The sequence below is a fragment of the Euprymna scolopes genome, chromosome 13, assembly GCF_053919585.1.
Source record: "Euprymna scolopes isolate OS-2025 chromosome 13, ASM5391958v1, whole genome shotgun sequence".
Lineage (NCBI taxonomy): Eukaryota > Metazoa > Mollusca > Cephalopoda > Sepiida > Sepiolidae > Euprymna > Euprymna scolopes.
This window is the reverse complement of record NC_136494.1, coordinates 45,116,132-45,130,215: the sequence shown is the minus strand read 5'-3', so window position 1 is coordinate 45,130,215 and position 14,084 is coordinate 45,116,132. Positions and strand designations below refer to the sequence as shown.

General features: G+C 36.1%; 1 protein-coding gene across 1 annotated transcript; it reads right to left on the bottom strand.

Annotated features, from left to right (window-relative positions):
* Window positions 1-2,585: 2,585 nt before the first annotated feature.
* Window positions 2,586-12,881, bottom strand: LOC145292002 (uncharacterized). The gene is made up of 3 exons (XM_080137985.1): window positions 12,752-12,881; window positions 3,091-5,993; window positions 2,586-2,963 (listed from the first exon to the last, which is right to left on the bottom strand). Exons 2-3 carry the CDS (start codon window positions 5,846-5,848, stop codon window positions 2,632-2,634), a joined length of 3,090 nt encoding a protein of 1,029 aa, XP_079994111.1. The 5' UTR covers window positions 5,849-5,993; window positions 12,752-12,881; the 3' UTR covers window positions 2,586-2,631.
* Between the last annotated feature and the right edge of the window lie 1,203 nt (window positions 12,882-14,084).

Genomic DNA, 14,084 nt, shown 5'->3' with positions numbered 1-14,084 from the left:
TTTTCGTGGAAACTGCCCAGCATACAGTCAGACCTGCAATAAATGCAAAAAGAAAAATCATTTTGCCAGTAGATGCATGGCCAAAAGATCAGTCCACAAAGTCTATCAAGAATACAACGAGGCATCGTCTCGTCTACAGATGAAGATTTATCTGAAAATTATGTGGACTGTATCTCAACCAAATCTTTACCAACAAAAAAGAAATAAGTAACTAACAGTCACAAGGTCAATGCCCTATCAGAAGATCGGAATGTGTTTCTACCCGTCAATGGAACTAACATACAATTCAAAATAGACTCAGGCAGTCAAGTCAACATTCTACCTATTAGAGACTACTACAGGTTGTCTAATCGACCAGAAATAAAGCCTACCAAAACATCGCTCTCTGCCTATAACAACACGGCGATACCAGTCCAGGGCAAATGTGTTGCTCAACTAACTAGACAGAACCACAGATATCATGTTACATTTATAGTGGCGAATATGAATGCTTCTCCCATACTCGGGTTAAAGGCCTGCACTAGTCTTAAACTTATAAAAAAATATGTGAAGTAAATACTAGCACAGTAGACTTCCTTTCAGATTTTAAGGACTGTTTTGGAGAACTTGGCACACTTCCTGGCACTCATCATATCACAATGGATCGAGAAGTTAAGCCAGTCATAAACCCTCCACGCAAAATTCCTTTTTTATTAAAGAAAAAATTAGAAACAGAGCTGAAAAGCATGATCGACTTGGGAGTCATAACACCAGTAACCGAACCAACAGAATGGGTATCGCAACTGGTAGTAGTGGAAAAGCCCAACGGTTCCCTTCGAGTATGCCTTGATCCAAGGAATCTCAACAAGGCTATAAAAAGAAAGCACTATAGGCTCCCAACAGCATCAGACATCATTCACGAAATGGCAGGTGCTAAATTCTTCAGCAAGCTCGATGCATCAAAGGCTTTCTGGCAGATCAAAGTTGATAAAGAAAGCTCAAAACCCCTTACCTTCAACTCACCTGTGGTCGCTACAGACTTAAACATCTCCCATATGGAATACACAGTGCCAGTGAAATATGCCACGCAAAAATAGCAGGCATCATCGAAAACATCGAAGGATGCAGAAATTCACAGGACGACATCATCATTTAGGCGGACACTCAAGAACGTCTGCAAAACAGAACGATTGAAGTCGTGAACGCCATAAGGAAATCCGGCATGAAATTAAATCAATCCAAATGCCAGTTTAACATTACTGAATTGGCATTTCTAGGCCACACCATATTCAGCCGTGGAGATGAACCGGATGTAAACAAATGCAGAGCCGTCAGAAACATGCCAGATCCGATAAATAAAACTGAACTTCAGCACATCCCCAATTTATCAAATGAAACTGCACCTCTTTGCCTCTTGTTGGAAAAAGACATGTGGTCTTTCAATAAACCACAAAAAGAAGCCCTCTAATGACTAAAAGATTTGGTCACGCAGAGTCCAACATTAAAATACTTTGACCCAGCACTTCCATCAGGGTCTCTTCAGACGCATCAACTCTAGGACTTGGAGCCATGTTGGAACAAAATCACAATAGTAATTGGGCTCCAGTGGCATTTGCTAGCCGATCTCTCACATCTGCGGAAAAAAATTATTGCCCCCTTTGAACTGGAAATGCCGTATTTGCCTGTGAACATTTTCACGAATTCTTATATGGACAACGCTTTGTAATTAATAACAATCATAAGCCTCTCAAAACTATTGTCACACAGCAAATTGCTAAAACTCCACCCAGAGTAAAACACTTCTTATTACGCTTACAGAAGTATGACTTTGAAATTGAATATACTGAAGGAAAATTAATGTATGTTGTGGACACACTCAGCCGGACAAAGAAATGAATCTATTTGTCCACTCCATAATAGGCTATGGGCCCAAAGGTCAAAATCCCTCTAGATTTTTGATTCTGTGACCTCGGTTGGGGGTGGAAGAAAAAATGGTGTCAAATGAATGCCAATAGACTCCTGAACATCATATTTTTTTTCACAAGCACAAATGTTGCGCATTAATGAAAACGGCGGCCATATTTAAAGATGGCCGACAATCATCAAATAGAACATTATGACTTGCTTAAACCTTAGTAGCACACAAACCGATAACAATACAGACATCTAGTTTAGCACATTTTATTCCCAATTTATTTCTTCATCATTTAATACATAAATATTGGACTTAATATATTTACTATGCTTCAAAATAGGGAATATTTTTCTAAAAAAGCTTTTTTCAAACATCTTATTTGAAACAACTTCAATCTTTTCTGTGGATAACTAAAGAAATAGATTTACATTTTGATATTTCTCATGTAGAGACACCTATAGTCTACCAATATTATTAGTCATACAAATCTATTGCTATATTTTGTATGTAACAAGGTCGTTTAAACCTGAGGTAGAGCTGCGATTTTGTGTCATTTTTTATACACATCAACTTGGTAAAATATACAATGTTTGTCAATTTTCATTAAAAAGTATTTTTTTGAATCTATGAATAATAACACAGATTTAAAGGACAAAAAGGCATTTTTAATGAAAGTTAAACAAACAACATGTTAGTAAATAAGATCATATATGCTTTTATTTAAAACTGATCACTGCTTATGCCACTTCATCATCATCGTCGTCGTCATCACCATCATCAGTGTCATCATCATCATGTCCAATGTTTTTACTAATTTTATAACAAGAATCTCTTGCACACTTGCACATATCTGTGCATGGGACCCTGTTTTGGAGACATGTACAAATGTTAACGTCTTTACAATGACTTTTTTTACATTTGGCAGAGCAGTTAATTAAATCCATTAAACTGTCTGGAGCAGGAAGAAGATTCATCCAATGGATTACTAAATCTCCATTTTCTATCTTCCATCCATGACAATCAGGGGATGGTATATCAGGATTTGCATGGAGGCTCCTTTTATAGACACCTGAAAAAAGAAAGAAATTAACATTAATATTGAATAATTTTCATCCTTTCTAATAAGCAAATAACAATGAAACTCCATATATTTAATTTTTACATATAATTGGAAATTAAATATTTATAAAACGTACCTGCTTGATAGTTAGCTCGCTTGATGTGTTCACTCAGGGCATCTTGATTTGGAGGCATTGTGATTTCCAATTTTCTTTGGAATCTAAACATGTTGTATCTGGCTTCATTAACACTTGTGACATTTTGTTGGCCATACAACCTGCAAACAAACATTTCCAATGATTTTGCTGTGTCTGGTTTCACATAAAATTCATTACCAAGATCACTGAATGCGTAACAAAACTCATTCTCTCTCAGTAATAAACTAAGTGCTTTCTCTTTGCCCTTTCCGTAAAATGAACTGACACTATCACATCCTGTAAAACAATGTAGACCAATCAAGGCTTGACTGACAGACTCTCCAATGTTGTCTTTTATCATCTTGATGTCTATTGTTCGCAAATTTGTTCCTCTTCCTGTGTGGAAGTATAAATGTGCGGGAATAAGATTTTGTAAAGAAACTCCAATTACAAACACATCGGTATCAGGACTCATAATGATTACATCCGTACTAGTGTTGGCTGCAAAAGAAGCATGCAAATAAATCCGTGTATCAGCTTCTTCTTGTGAGCTACAAAGTTTTGTCTCTTCTAACCGGATGACAATATCACTTGCCTCTTTTCCAGGTGAGAAGGAATGACATTTCTTGTTATGCGCCAAGAATACCTTCACTCCTCTAAGCTCTGATGTTGAAACATTAGACCATGTTTCATCCAAGAATTCTATTAAGGACTTTTTATTCTCTCCATTTGAAAGAAATTTCTTCCATTGCTGAGGAAGGAGCTGACCATGGATTCTTATCTGAGAGCTAGTAGCAGCTCTTTTATCCCTCTCGATATTTTTTATAGAGATCTGCTGGTATGTATCAGTAACAAAATGAATTTCTTTAGAATGATTCGATTTTGCCCTGTTCACTAAACTTTTCAAAATAACAAGAGCAAGATTAAGAAATGTTTTCTCTCCTTGTAATTTGTTCAAATTTAATTGGTGTATCAGCGACATACCATCCACTATATATATGCCACCTACTATAGGGTTCTCAACAATAGGATTGTTAGCATGGCTTTCTAAAGCATGAAGTAAGTTTGCTTTATTAGTTTTAACCAACGATCCATGTGAATTTGCAAGGGACAATGGTAATGGACCTAAGGAATATGACAGTAATTCTTGAAGATTAATGTTCCGGATTCTACCAATCACAACCAATCTTGCTAGGAGATTTCTATCTGCTTCCAAAGTGATATCCTTTCCGTGGACATGATGATTTGATTTTTTAGACATACTGGAGAATGTTTTTAAATTCATTCTTTTCATCGGGGCAAAAAAATCAACTTCTCCCGTTTGTAGACGCTGCCCACAGAAATTTTCAAATTCTGATTCGCCCCTTGCCTTAGCAAATTGCAGATCATTTTGAACATCTTGTGTCGCAACTAATCCTGATGCAATATGGATCAACTCAGCTGGTTCATACTCAAATGGATTAAACATACTGTTTACTGTGTCTATTATCTTTCCAATAGCAAGCTTATCATGTTTCATCCGACTATGTAAAAGATCTGATCGTGTTCCACTTCGTTCTCCTTTGCCAGCCATAGTTTCACATTCATGGGTAATAGACCCTCTCGCATGATGGGACCATATCCACCTGTTGACGGCTCTCTTGTTTGTGCTGAAGCCTGTCATACCACCTTTTGTTTTTGAATCACGATTAGCAGTTTGTTCGATGGTTTGGTCACAAGGAATTTTAGCAAAGGCATTTGAGCTTCTTTGAACAGCAAAATCTCCTCCAATGCATTGTGTATATATCACTGGATGAGTATTAGCGAGATTAGACATCTCCAACCAGTAAACTGGAAGGTATCTGCTATAATTTACATGGTCATATGCAAACACCCAAGGTAACATCTGTCTAACACTTGCCAAGTGAAGTTCCCAGTTTGACTCTCGAATACCTCTAAGGAAAAGTAAAAGAATTTCTACAATGTCAATATAAGAACTCCAGAATGCAAAAGTTTGCTTTTTGTTGCCAACCTGTATAAATTCTTCATAGGATGATAGAAAACTTTGAAAATGTTCTCCCTTCAGAATTTCTTCATACTGAGGTCCTGGGAATGATTGTGACAAGGATGTCATTAAATGCTTCACTTTTTCTGCCTTTTCTTCAGGAATGCTGTTTAAATAGGTTGTCAAACGCATATGCTGCATTGCTTCGGCCACTAATTTATGGGCTCTAACTGCTCTGTTATAGTGTCTACCTGTGAAAACTCCATTTATTGAGCCTACAGCAACAACTTCTGATTCTATTAGAATATCTTGAAGCCCGGCATCACGAAAACGCTTTCCCAAACACCCAAGAAAGGACATTGCTGTATGAAAAGCACCAAGTCGAATCACCAATCTCTTCATGAAATATGGATTTCTCCATCTAATTAATTGTGCCTTTGAATAGATTGCTTGATCCATTACAATAACAAGAGACTCTAACTTGAGTTGATCTGCAATGTCAATGCTTTTTTTTAGAATTGTAAGGACTGTATCCATTTCTGTGGGGCTAACATCAATTACGGGTAAATAACCTATGGTAGATTTTGATGAGTTATGATATTTCACTTCGATTGCTACACAATCTTTATTCCTTATTTGCATGAGGAGTGATTCATTTTCATTTTCTTCTGCTGCTCGTTTTAAATTAGCAGCTTCTATTGTCGAACATCTGACAAGTTTTCCCTGTTTCTTTTGCCAGATCCTTTGCACACTATAGTTTTTACTTTTTGGCATAGTATGCAAACATCTGGTAAAATATGCTCTGATCTAGCTGGCAAAGATGGTCGATCAAAATTGGAACGAAGAACCCGTCTTTTTTTAGCTGGTGGATCATCATTTTCGGCAGTAGTCGCATCAATGTTTTCTTGAGATGGGGACCCTGTAAAAATAAATATATTTAGGAGTTTAATATGCATTTGAAATAACAAAGTATATGGAAAAGTTCAAATTAAAAATATCCAATCATTATTTCATAAATCCAAAACATTTCATTAAAAATTTAAGATTTTTTTTGTATAGTGCTTGTTATATTCCTAAATACTTAGGAAATAAAGACAAACGTGAGTTACACCGAGTGGGATGTGTAATGGGGTTTATTTATAATACAGAAACGTAAGGCTGCTCGCCTAAGGTAAATAGAAGTACATAGTAACAAGTATGGGGAAGGAAGTCTGATAATCAACACGTAAGACTATCCGTCTTACTGCGACTGCTTGTCTGCCGCTGTCTGCCGAACAGTCCAATATATATATACAGTTTGTAACCGGTGTATAGCTAGTTATGTTCCTTCACAACACCTCCCCCTGAAGCTGAAATCTTCCTGATTTTAGCTTAAATACCTCTTCCTTTTAGGGTCAGGGCTTAATCTCCTGGTAACTTTTCTCTTTCTTGCGCTTTTCCTTCTGGTCAGCGTTACCCGGGGTAAAGGTTTCTGTCCAGCCCGTATGGTCGGTTCAGGCGAAATATTCATTGTTTGCGGTACACACGCTGGTTTTGGTATATCAAAAATATCGCACAATGTTTCCATTGGTGTCTCTTCCACATTTGGAGACAGTCTGGGACGTATTTGATTTCTGTGTCTTTTGCAGACAAAACTTAATCCTTGGATGGTATAGACCATGCTCCCAATCCTTTTTTTGATAATACCTTCAACCCACTGATTTCGTCCATTTTGAAAATTTTTGAAATATACATTTTCACCTGGGGAGAAGCACTTGGTATTAAGGTTTTCTTTTTTGAAAACTTTCTTTTTCTCTGGTAGCAGCCTATCGAAGACAGATCTTATCTTTCTTGCAAACATTAGCTCAGCCGGGGAAGAATTGACATTATTATTAGGATTTGGTGTCACCCTGTAAATTGCTAAAAATGTTTGAATACATTGTTCGTCTGTGTCCGTAGTAAGATTTTTCTTAAGTGCCCTTTTAAACGTATCTACAAATTTTTCGGCCAACCCATTCGATCGTGGATGGTACACAGGTGTTGTCATATGTAGAATATTTAGTGAGTCACAGAATTCTTTGAATTCATGAGCAGTAAATGCTGTTCCATTATCGCTCACTAGGGTTTTTGGCACTCCAAAACGGCTAAAAATTTCATTAAGCGCACTCACAGTGTTTTTTGCTGTTGGATGTCTAAACTTAAATATTTCTGGCCATTTTGAAAAAGAATCTACAATAATCAAGTAAAAATAACCATTTATAGGTCCCGCATAATCAATATGCAGACGTGACCAGGGTAGGTCCGTCTTTGGCCATGGCGTCGTTTTTACTGGAGGATCTCGAGCTGCTAATTGACATCCTCTGCATGTCTTGACACATTTTTCAACTTCCTTGTCCATACCAGGCCAGTACACATATCCTCTCATAAGGGATTTCATTCTCGAAATGCCCGGATGACCTGTATGAAATTCCTTCAGAATTTTCCTCTGTAACGTTAGTGGAATTACGATCCTCTCACCATACATGAGCACATCTTCACAGATGGAAAAAGGCGTTGTTTGATCTACCTTTTTATTTTTTTTTATCCATCCCAATTGATTTTTCATTTTCTTAATGAAAATGTCATTTACTGCCTCTTTTTTTATTTTTTCGAAAGTTACCGGAAGTTCACGTATCATATTACACATTGAACTTGTACATTCACTTTCGTCTTTAAGCGCAGCAATTACCGTTTCTTCGAAACTTTCGCTTCTTTTAGGGATCAACCGTGATAATGCATCTGCGTGTCCTAACTTTTTTGAGGATACATGTTCCATCTTAAACTGATAGTTTAAGAGGGTTACAGCCCATCGCTGTAATCGATTCGCAGTATGTGTTGGAATGCCTTTCTTTGATCCAAATATGGTAAGTAGGGGTTTATGGTCGGTTTGCAAAATAAAAGATCGTCCATGGAGAAATCGATTGTACTTTGTAATTCCAAATATTATCGACAGCGCCTCTTTTTCAATTTGGCTGTAATTTTTCTCCGCTGCAACCAACGTTCTTGAAGCATGGGCGATAGCTTTTGTCCTACCATCCTCATACTTGTGAAGTAATACAGCGCCAACACCGTAATCACTGGCGTCCGTTGCTAGTATTAGTTCCTTTTCTGGATTGAAATGTGCCAATGCTAAGTCTGACAGTAGACATCTTTTGATATTTTGGAAAGCAGATTCACATTCCTTATTCCAGTTCCATTTAACACCCTTTTTCAGTAACTCGTTAAGAGGAGCTCTTAAATTATGTATGTTAGGGATGTAAATTGCATAGTATTGAACTAATCCCAAAAACGATTTTAATTTTGTCACTGAATCTGGAGCAGGCATCTTTTCAATTGCTTCAGTCCTTTGTGGATCCGGTCTTCGACCCTCTTTGTCGATTATTTGACCTAGATATTTAATTTTTTTCATAAAAAATCGCATTTTTCTGGGCTCAATTTAAAACCAAATTCCTGTATTCTTTTGAATACTTCTTTTACATGCTTCTTATGATCTTGCAAATTTTCACTTTTAATTAGGATATCGTCAAGGTAGGCCATTGAAAATTCCAACCCTGCCAGCATCGTGTCCATAATTTGCTGGAAAATAGCAGGAGCAACCTTTAATCCAAAAGGAAGCCTCTTTAGCTTAAAAATGCCCTTATGAGTATTTATGCCTAAGTATTTGGAGCATTCATCGCTGATCTTAATTTGCAAGTAAGCATCTGAGAGGTCTATCTTAGAAAAAATTTTTCCTCCATTAAGCTTAGAGAACAGATCTTCTGCGGACGGAAGGGGATAATTATGGTCCAATAGACAGTCATTTAAACCCGTTGAAAAATCTCCACAGACCCTTATTCTGTTATTTTTTTTCTTTACATACACGGTTGGACTTGCCCAATCTGTGTGGTTAACTTTTTCAATGACTTCCAGTTGTTGAAGTCTATCCAACTCTTTTTCGATTGCGTCCATCGCTGAAAAAAAAGGCACATTCCTTTTAGGTTTGAATACTGGAGTGGCATTTTTCCTTAATTCAAATTTTGCCTCTGTCTTAATACAGAGTCCTAGTCCTTCGGCAAAAACATTGGGAAATTCAGTTTTCAAATCCTTCAGGAAGTCTTCCCTTTGGTTTGCTTTTTCTGCAGTTAAAACGTTACAAAACGAATTTATGGGTTTCTCCCATAAATTAAACAGGACAATCCAATCTACCCCAAACAGGCATGTATTCTTTCCTGGTACGACGTACACTTTGGATTTATGAGTCTGGTTAGCGAATGTCACTTTGCATTTTAATTCTCCCTTGAACTCTAATCTTTTGCCGCACACACTTCTCGCCGTCTTTCTGGTTTTCGTTAATTCAGGTCGACCTATCCTTTTCCATATATCTTCATTTATAATACTAATATCTGCACCGCTATCCAGAAGCAATGTAACCAGATGTCCATTTATCCGAACATCAACATATTTCCGTCTTTCGCAGCTTTTTTCTTTATTCATGCGAAGCGTATTTACATTATCGGTCCCTTGTCTTTTCTTCTGGGCACAGTATGTTCCCTTGTGACCTCTGAGACCACATTCATAACATATTTTGTTCCTAAACCAGCAGGTCTTATTGTTGTGTCTTAAACTACCACAACATTTACACTTTAGCTTTGGGTCTTTGTATCTTTTAAGGATCCTGTGTTCTTGGAACCTGGACTTTCTTGTGGTCCCTTGCCTTTTTACTTGCTGCACCTTAAAAATATTTTTCTCTTCAATGCGAGTGTTGTCTTTCTTTATGTTAATCAGACGTTGACACTCTTCAGTGACTTTTTGCAATGTTATGTTAGGATCCGCCTCCATAATTGTTAGGATCCGTGAACGTATATCTTTGTCCCTTGGTGCTGTGAGACCTTGTACAAAGATTAAACATTTAAATTGGTCTGCGGAAATTTCATTCAATTTAAATGATTCGCATAAACAGTTCACAGTGCAAGCATATTCTAGATAGTCTTCAGCTTCTGCCTTCTGAATGTTCAAACATTTGTATCTAGAGTGAAATAGGCTATCCCTTTTATCAAATATTTTCGACAAGGTACTAATTGTTTCCTCGAACGAAACCTCCTCCGGTTTTTTTGGTAGAATTAGATTTGCATACTTGGTGTTTTCATCAGTACCCAGTTTTTGTAGTAGCAGGGTAACTTTTTCCTCATCGGTCCAGTCTAAACATCTTTTCGTAAAAATTGTTTCGTATCTTCTGTAGTATGCAGGGAAAGTAACACCAGTATCCGGGGAGTAACGAAATTCCGTTAGTGAATTTGAAATACCCTCGGCAGAAAAATTAGTCTTCTTCCCGGTCGACGTTAGAATTAGCTTTTCTAAATTCTTTTGCTGTGTCGACATTTGTCGTTGTAGTATGTTTGTTTGTTCTTGTTGTGTCTCTAAAGTTTTTTGTGTTCTTTCTTGTTGTTGTTGCAGCTGTTGCTGTAGCTGTTGTTGTTGAATTTGTTGTTGTTGTTGCGCTAAAAATTGTTGAGTCATTTTTGTCTGTTCCTGGATGCTAAGGGCTAGAGCCTTAGTTAACTCTGCTAATTGTTCCATGTTAGCTTCTAGTACAAAAATGTCTTTTCGAATTCTACACAATAATTCCAAAGAAAAATCGTAAATTTACGTATATCGTAAATTAGTAGCAATATGCAGACACAACACGTTTCAACAAAGTTCATCCATAGTAATTCAACAGGCTTTGTAAAATAATTCTTTTTTTTTTTTTTTTTTTTTTTTTTTTTCAACAACGTAAGTTCATACACAAAATATTTCTTACTTCCCACGACAAATAGTTCCAATTATTTATATAAAGGCAATAACAAACAATTAATTTTCCAAAAAAAAAAAAATATATGGCTGCCGTTCCCACGTGGCATAAAATGGTACAATAGTCGTTGTATTTATATTTTTTCTTTCGAAACTCGTAATCCTTTAGTGTAGTTTCGAATTCAACTTGCGACCATTTTTTTTTTTTTTTTTTTTTTTTACTTGTCAAAATAAATATAAATTCCACTTTACCTTGAACATGTTTCTATAATTTCTTGTGAGTTCTTTACGAAGAAAAATCCGTACTTTTCGCTACTTTAGGTAGGAAAAATTTTTAAATTCATTGACGCACGTGGTCAAAAATCCTTGTGTAGTTTGTTTTTTTCGTAAAACAAAAAATCCTTGCATTGTACACAGTCCTTGGTACGGTAATTTATCTCTGTTAAGAGAAAGAACATCCTTTCGTCGCCATTGTTATATTCCTAAATACTTAGGAAATAAAGACAAACGTGAGTTACACCGAGTGGGATGTGTAATGGGGTTTATTTATAATACAGAAACGTAAGGCTGCTCGCCTAAGGTAAATAGAAGTACATAGTAACAAGTATGGGGAAGGAAGTCTGATAATCAACACGTAAGACTATCCGTCTTACTGCGACTGCTTGTCTGCCGCTGTCTGCCGAACAGTCCAATATATATATACAGTTTGTAACCGGTGTATAGCTAGTTATGTTCCTTCACAACAATGCTGATAAAACTTCTGTGAAAAAATTGTATGTTATTAATTTACATTCTACAATTAAATCGTCTGGTGACTCATTATTAATCGGACGAAGGGATGTTTACAAAATCATGCAATATATTTATCATTGGAATTGGTAGGTAAATTCAATATGCAATGCACTTTATTTTACTAGTGAGTTACCACTTATCAAGGCTAAAAGCCACACGAGGATAAAGGTTAATGGAATAGATTGTCAAGTGACTGATTGTGGAAGTGCTAGAATCAAGAAATGGTACCATAGACAGTTGTATCTATATTTAGAATCATAAAAGAAATGAAACATTTCCAGATTAAAACCAATAGCTAAAATTATTGAAATTATGAAAACTGTTAAATAGTAACAGCATTTGGCTAAGAGCAAAGTGTACCCTTTATTCTGATAATACAGGTTATCTTTTGTTTCAGATTTGTGAAGGAGAAATCTTTCTAAACTGAGGCAATTGTAATTTTTGTTCCAATCAGAATACATTTTTGGTGAACTAAATTTTACCCACAATAAAACCCTGTTTTGTATCTATGTTCTCGTGGGGGAGGCAAGTAAATAGAAATAAACTCTAGTTTTTTTTTTGTTTTCTTTACAAGTGAAATTTTCTAAAACAGATGCCAACTTTTATGTACATATTCAATTGTTTGAAAAGATATTAATGTAGATTAACACCCTCATTTAAATCGCTCCCTCCCCCGAGAAGAAAAAAGATTGTACAACTTAGAAGTTTACAAAAAAAAAAAAAAAAAAAAAAAAATTAAAAATCAATTAAATTGAATAAATATATTTTAGAATTTAGAGGTGTTGACCTTTTTTCTAGTGAAGATAAATTCTGTGCGTTTTTTTATTGGGAGAGGAGGGGGTAAATTACAATCTTGGCACTCAGACTTAGGGTTAATGGTAAAAAAAAATTAACAATAGTCTCCAGGAAATGGAGGATGATTTTCCATTAAATTTATATACGAAATGTTACTCTAATTCCATTTTTTCCTACCATAAAATTTTTCATGCTGTTCAGTTCACACGTACTTGCCTAAGTGAATAGAGGGAGTATAAGAAAAATTGTCTCTTTCCAAATACGTATCAATAAAAATAAAAATTATTAAAAGCTTAAACTTACCTTCGAAAACGTTATCAGTATTCTTTTCTAGTTTTTTCTGAATTCTTTCAATTTTCTGATAATCCGTGAAACGTGCATAACAAGTTTGGTGAAACCCAACACGAGGTGGTATTTCAGTTGAATCACAGCTTAAGTCAAAGTTTTTCGCAATTTCTGCTTGTGGTCCATGTAAACCTTTCCATTTTTTAACATATTCTAAAAAGCGCGTCCATGTCTTCACTGAAAAAGATCTAACATTCAATGTTTTAGTTGGAAATATGCACATAACGCACTCTTTTTTGTCTTTGTTTACAAACATTTCTTCTTCACTGGAGGCAGCCATATTGAATTTTTAACTCGCACTACGATGATTGTGATTGGTAGATTGTAAGGAGTAAATAAAAGAAGTATTCTGAATGGCTACTTTTTTGTACGAAGGCAACTTAACAGTTAGCATTTTTTTGTGCATTAAAATTAAAATTATTTATTAATGCACCATAATCTTGCTTGTGAAATTTTTTTCCATGTTTCTTATGATTTTATACATATTATATCCAAAAATCATGCCCACCCCTTTTACATCTCATTAAAATTAAGAATTTTCACTCTGGGCCGACGGCCTATAATGTCCTCAATGCCTATCAGTGACAGACGTCGACAACAGCTGTCAACTGAGACAGCTAAAGATGAGACATTGCAACAGCTACAACAGCAAATCATGGAAGGATGGCCAGATCATCGACACAACCTAAACAGTTGCCTCCACCATTATTTCAACTTCAGGCATGAACTCACTTCCCAGGAAGGACTTCTATTAAAGGGCCAACAAATTATTGTCCCAACTAATATGTGAGCATAAATGTGCAAGATTTTGCATCAGGCACACTTGGGAATTGAAAAAACTAAATCCAATACCAGACAGGCTCTATTCTGGCCAAATATGAACAAGGAAATAGAAGACATGATAAAAAACTGATTCATGTCAACAGTACAGAAACCGACAAAGTTCAGAGCCAGAGATACCACATGATATTCCTGACCAACCCTGGGATAAGGTTGGTATAGACCTCTTCAGACTGTGTGGGAAAGATTATGTCATGGTAGTGGATTACCACTTAAAATTTTTCGAATTTAGCCATCTCACTGACACAAGGGCCTCAACAGTAATAACTCGAACAAAACACATCTTCTCCAAGCATGGAATACCTAAACTGGTAATCTCCGACAATAGTCCTCAATTCACATCGCATGAATACAAAAAATTTGCCACTAAATGGGACTTCTTTCATGTAACAAGCAGCCCAGAGTACCTACAATCCAACGGTTTAGTGGAGAGAACGATTCAAACAGTGAA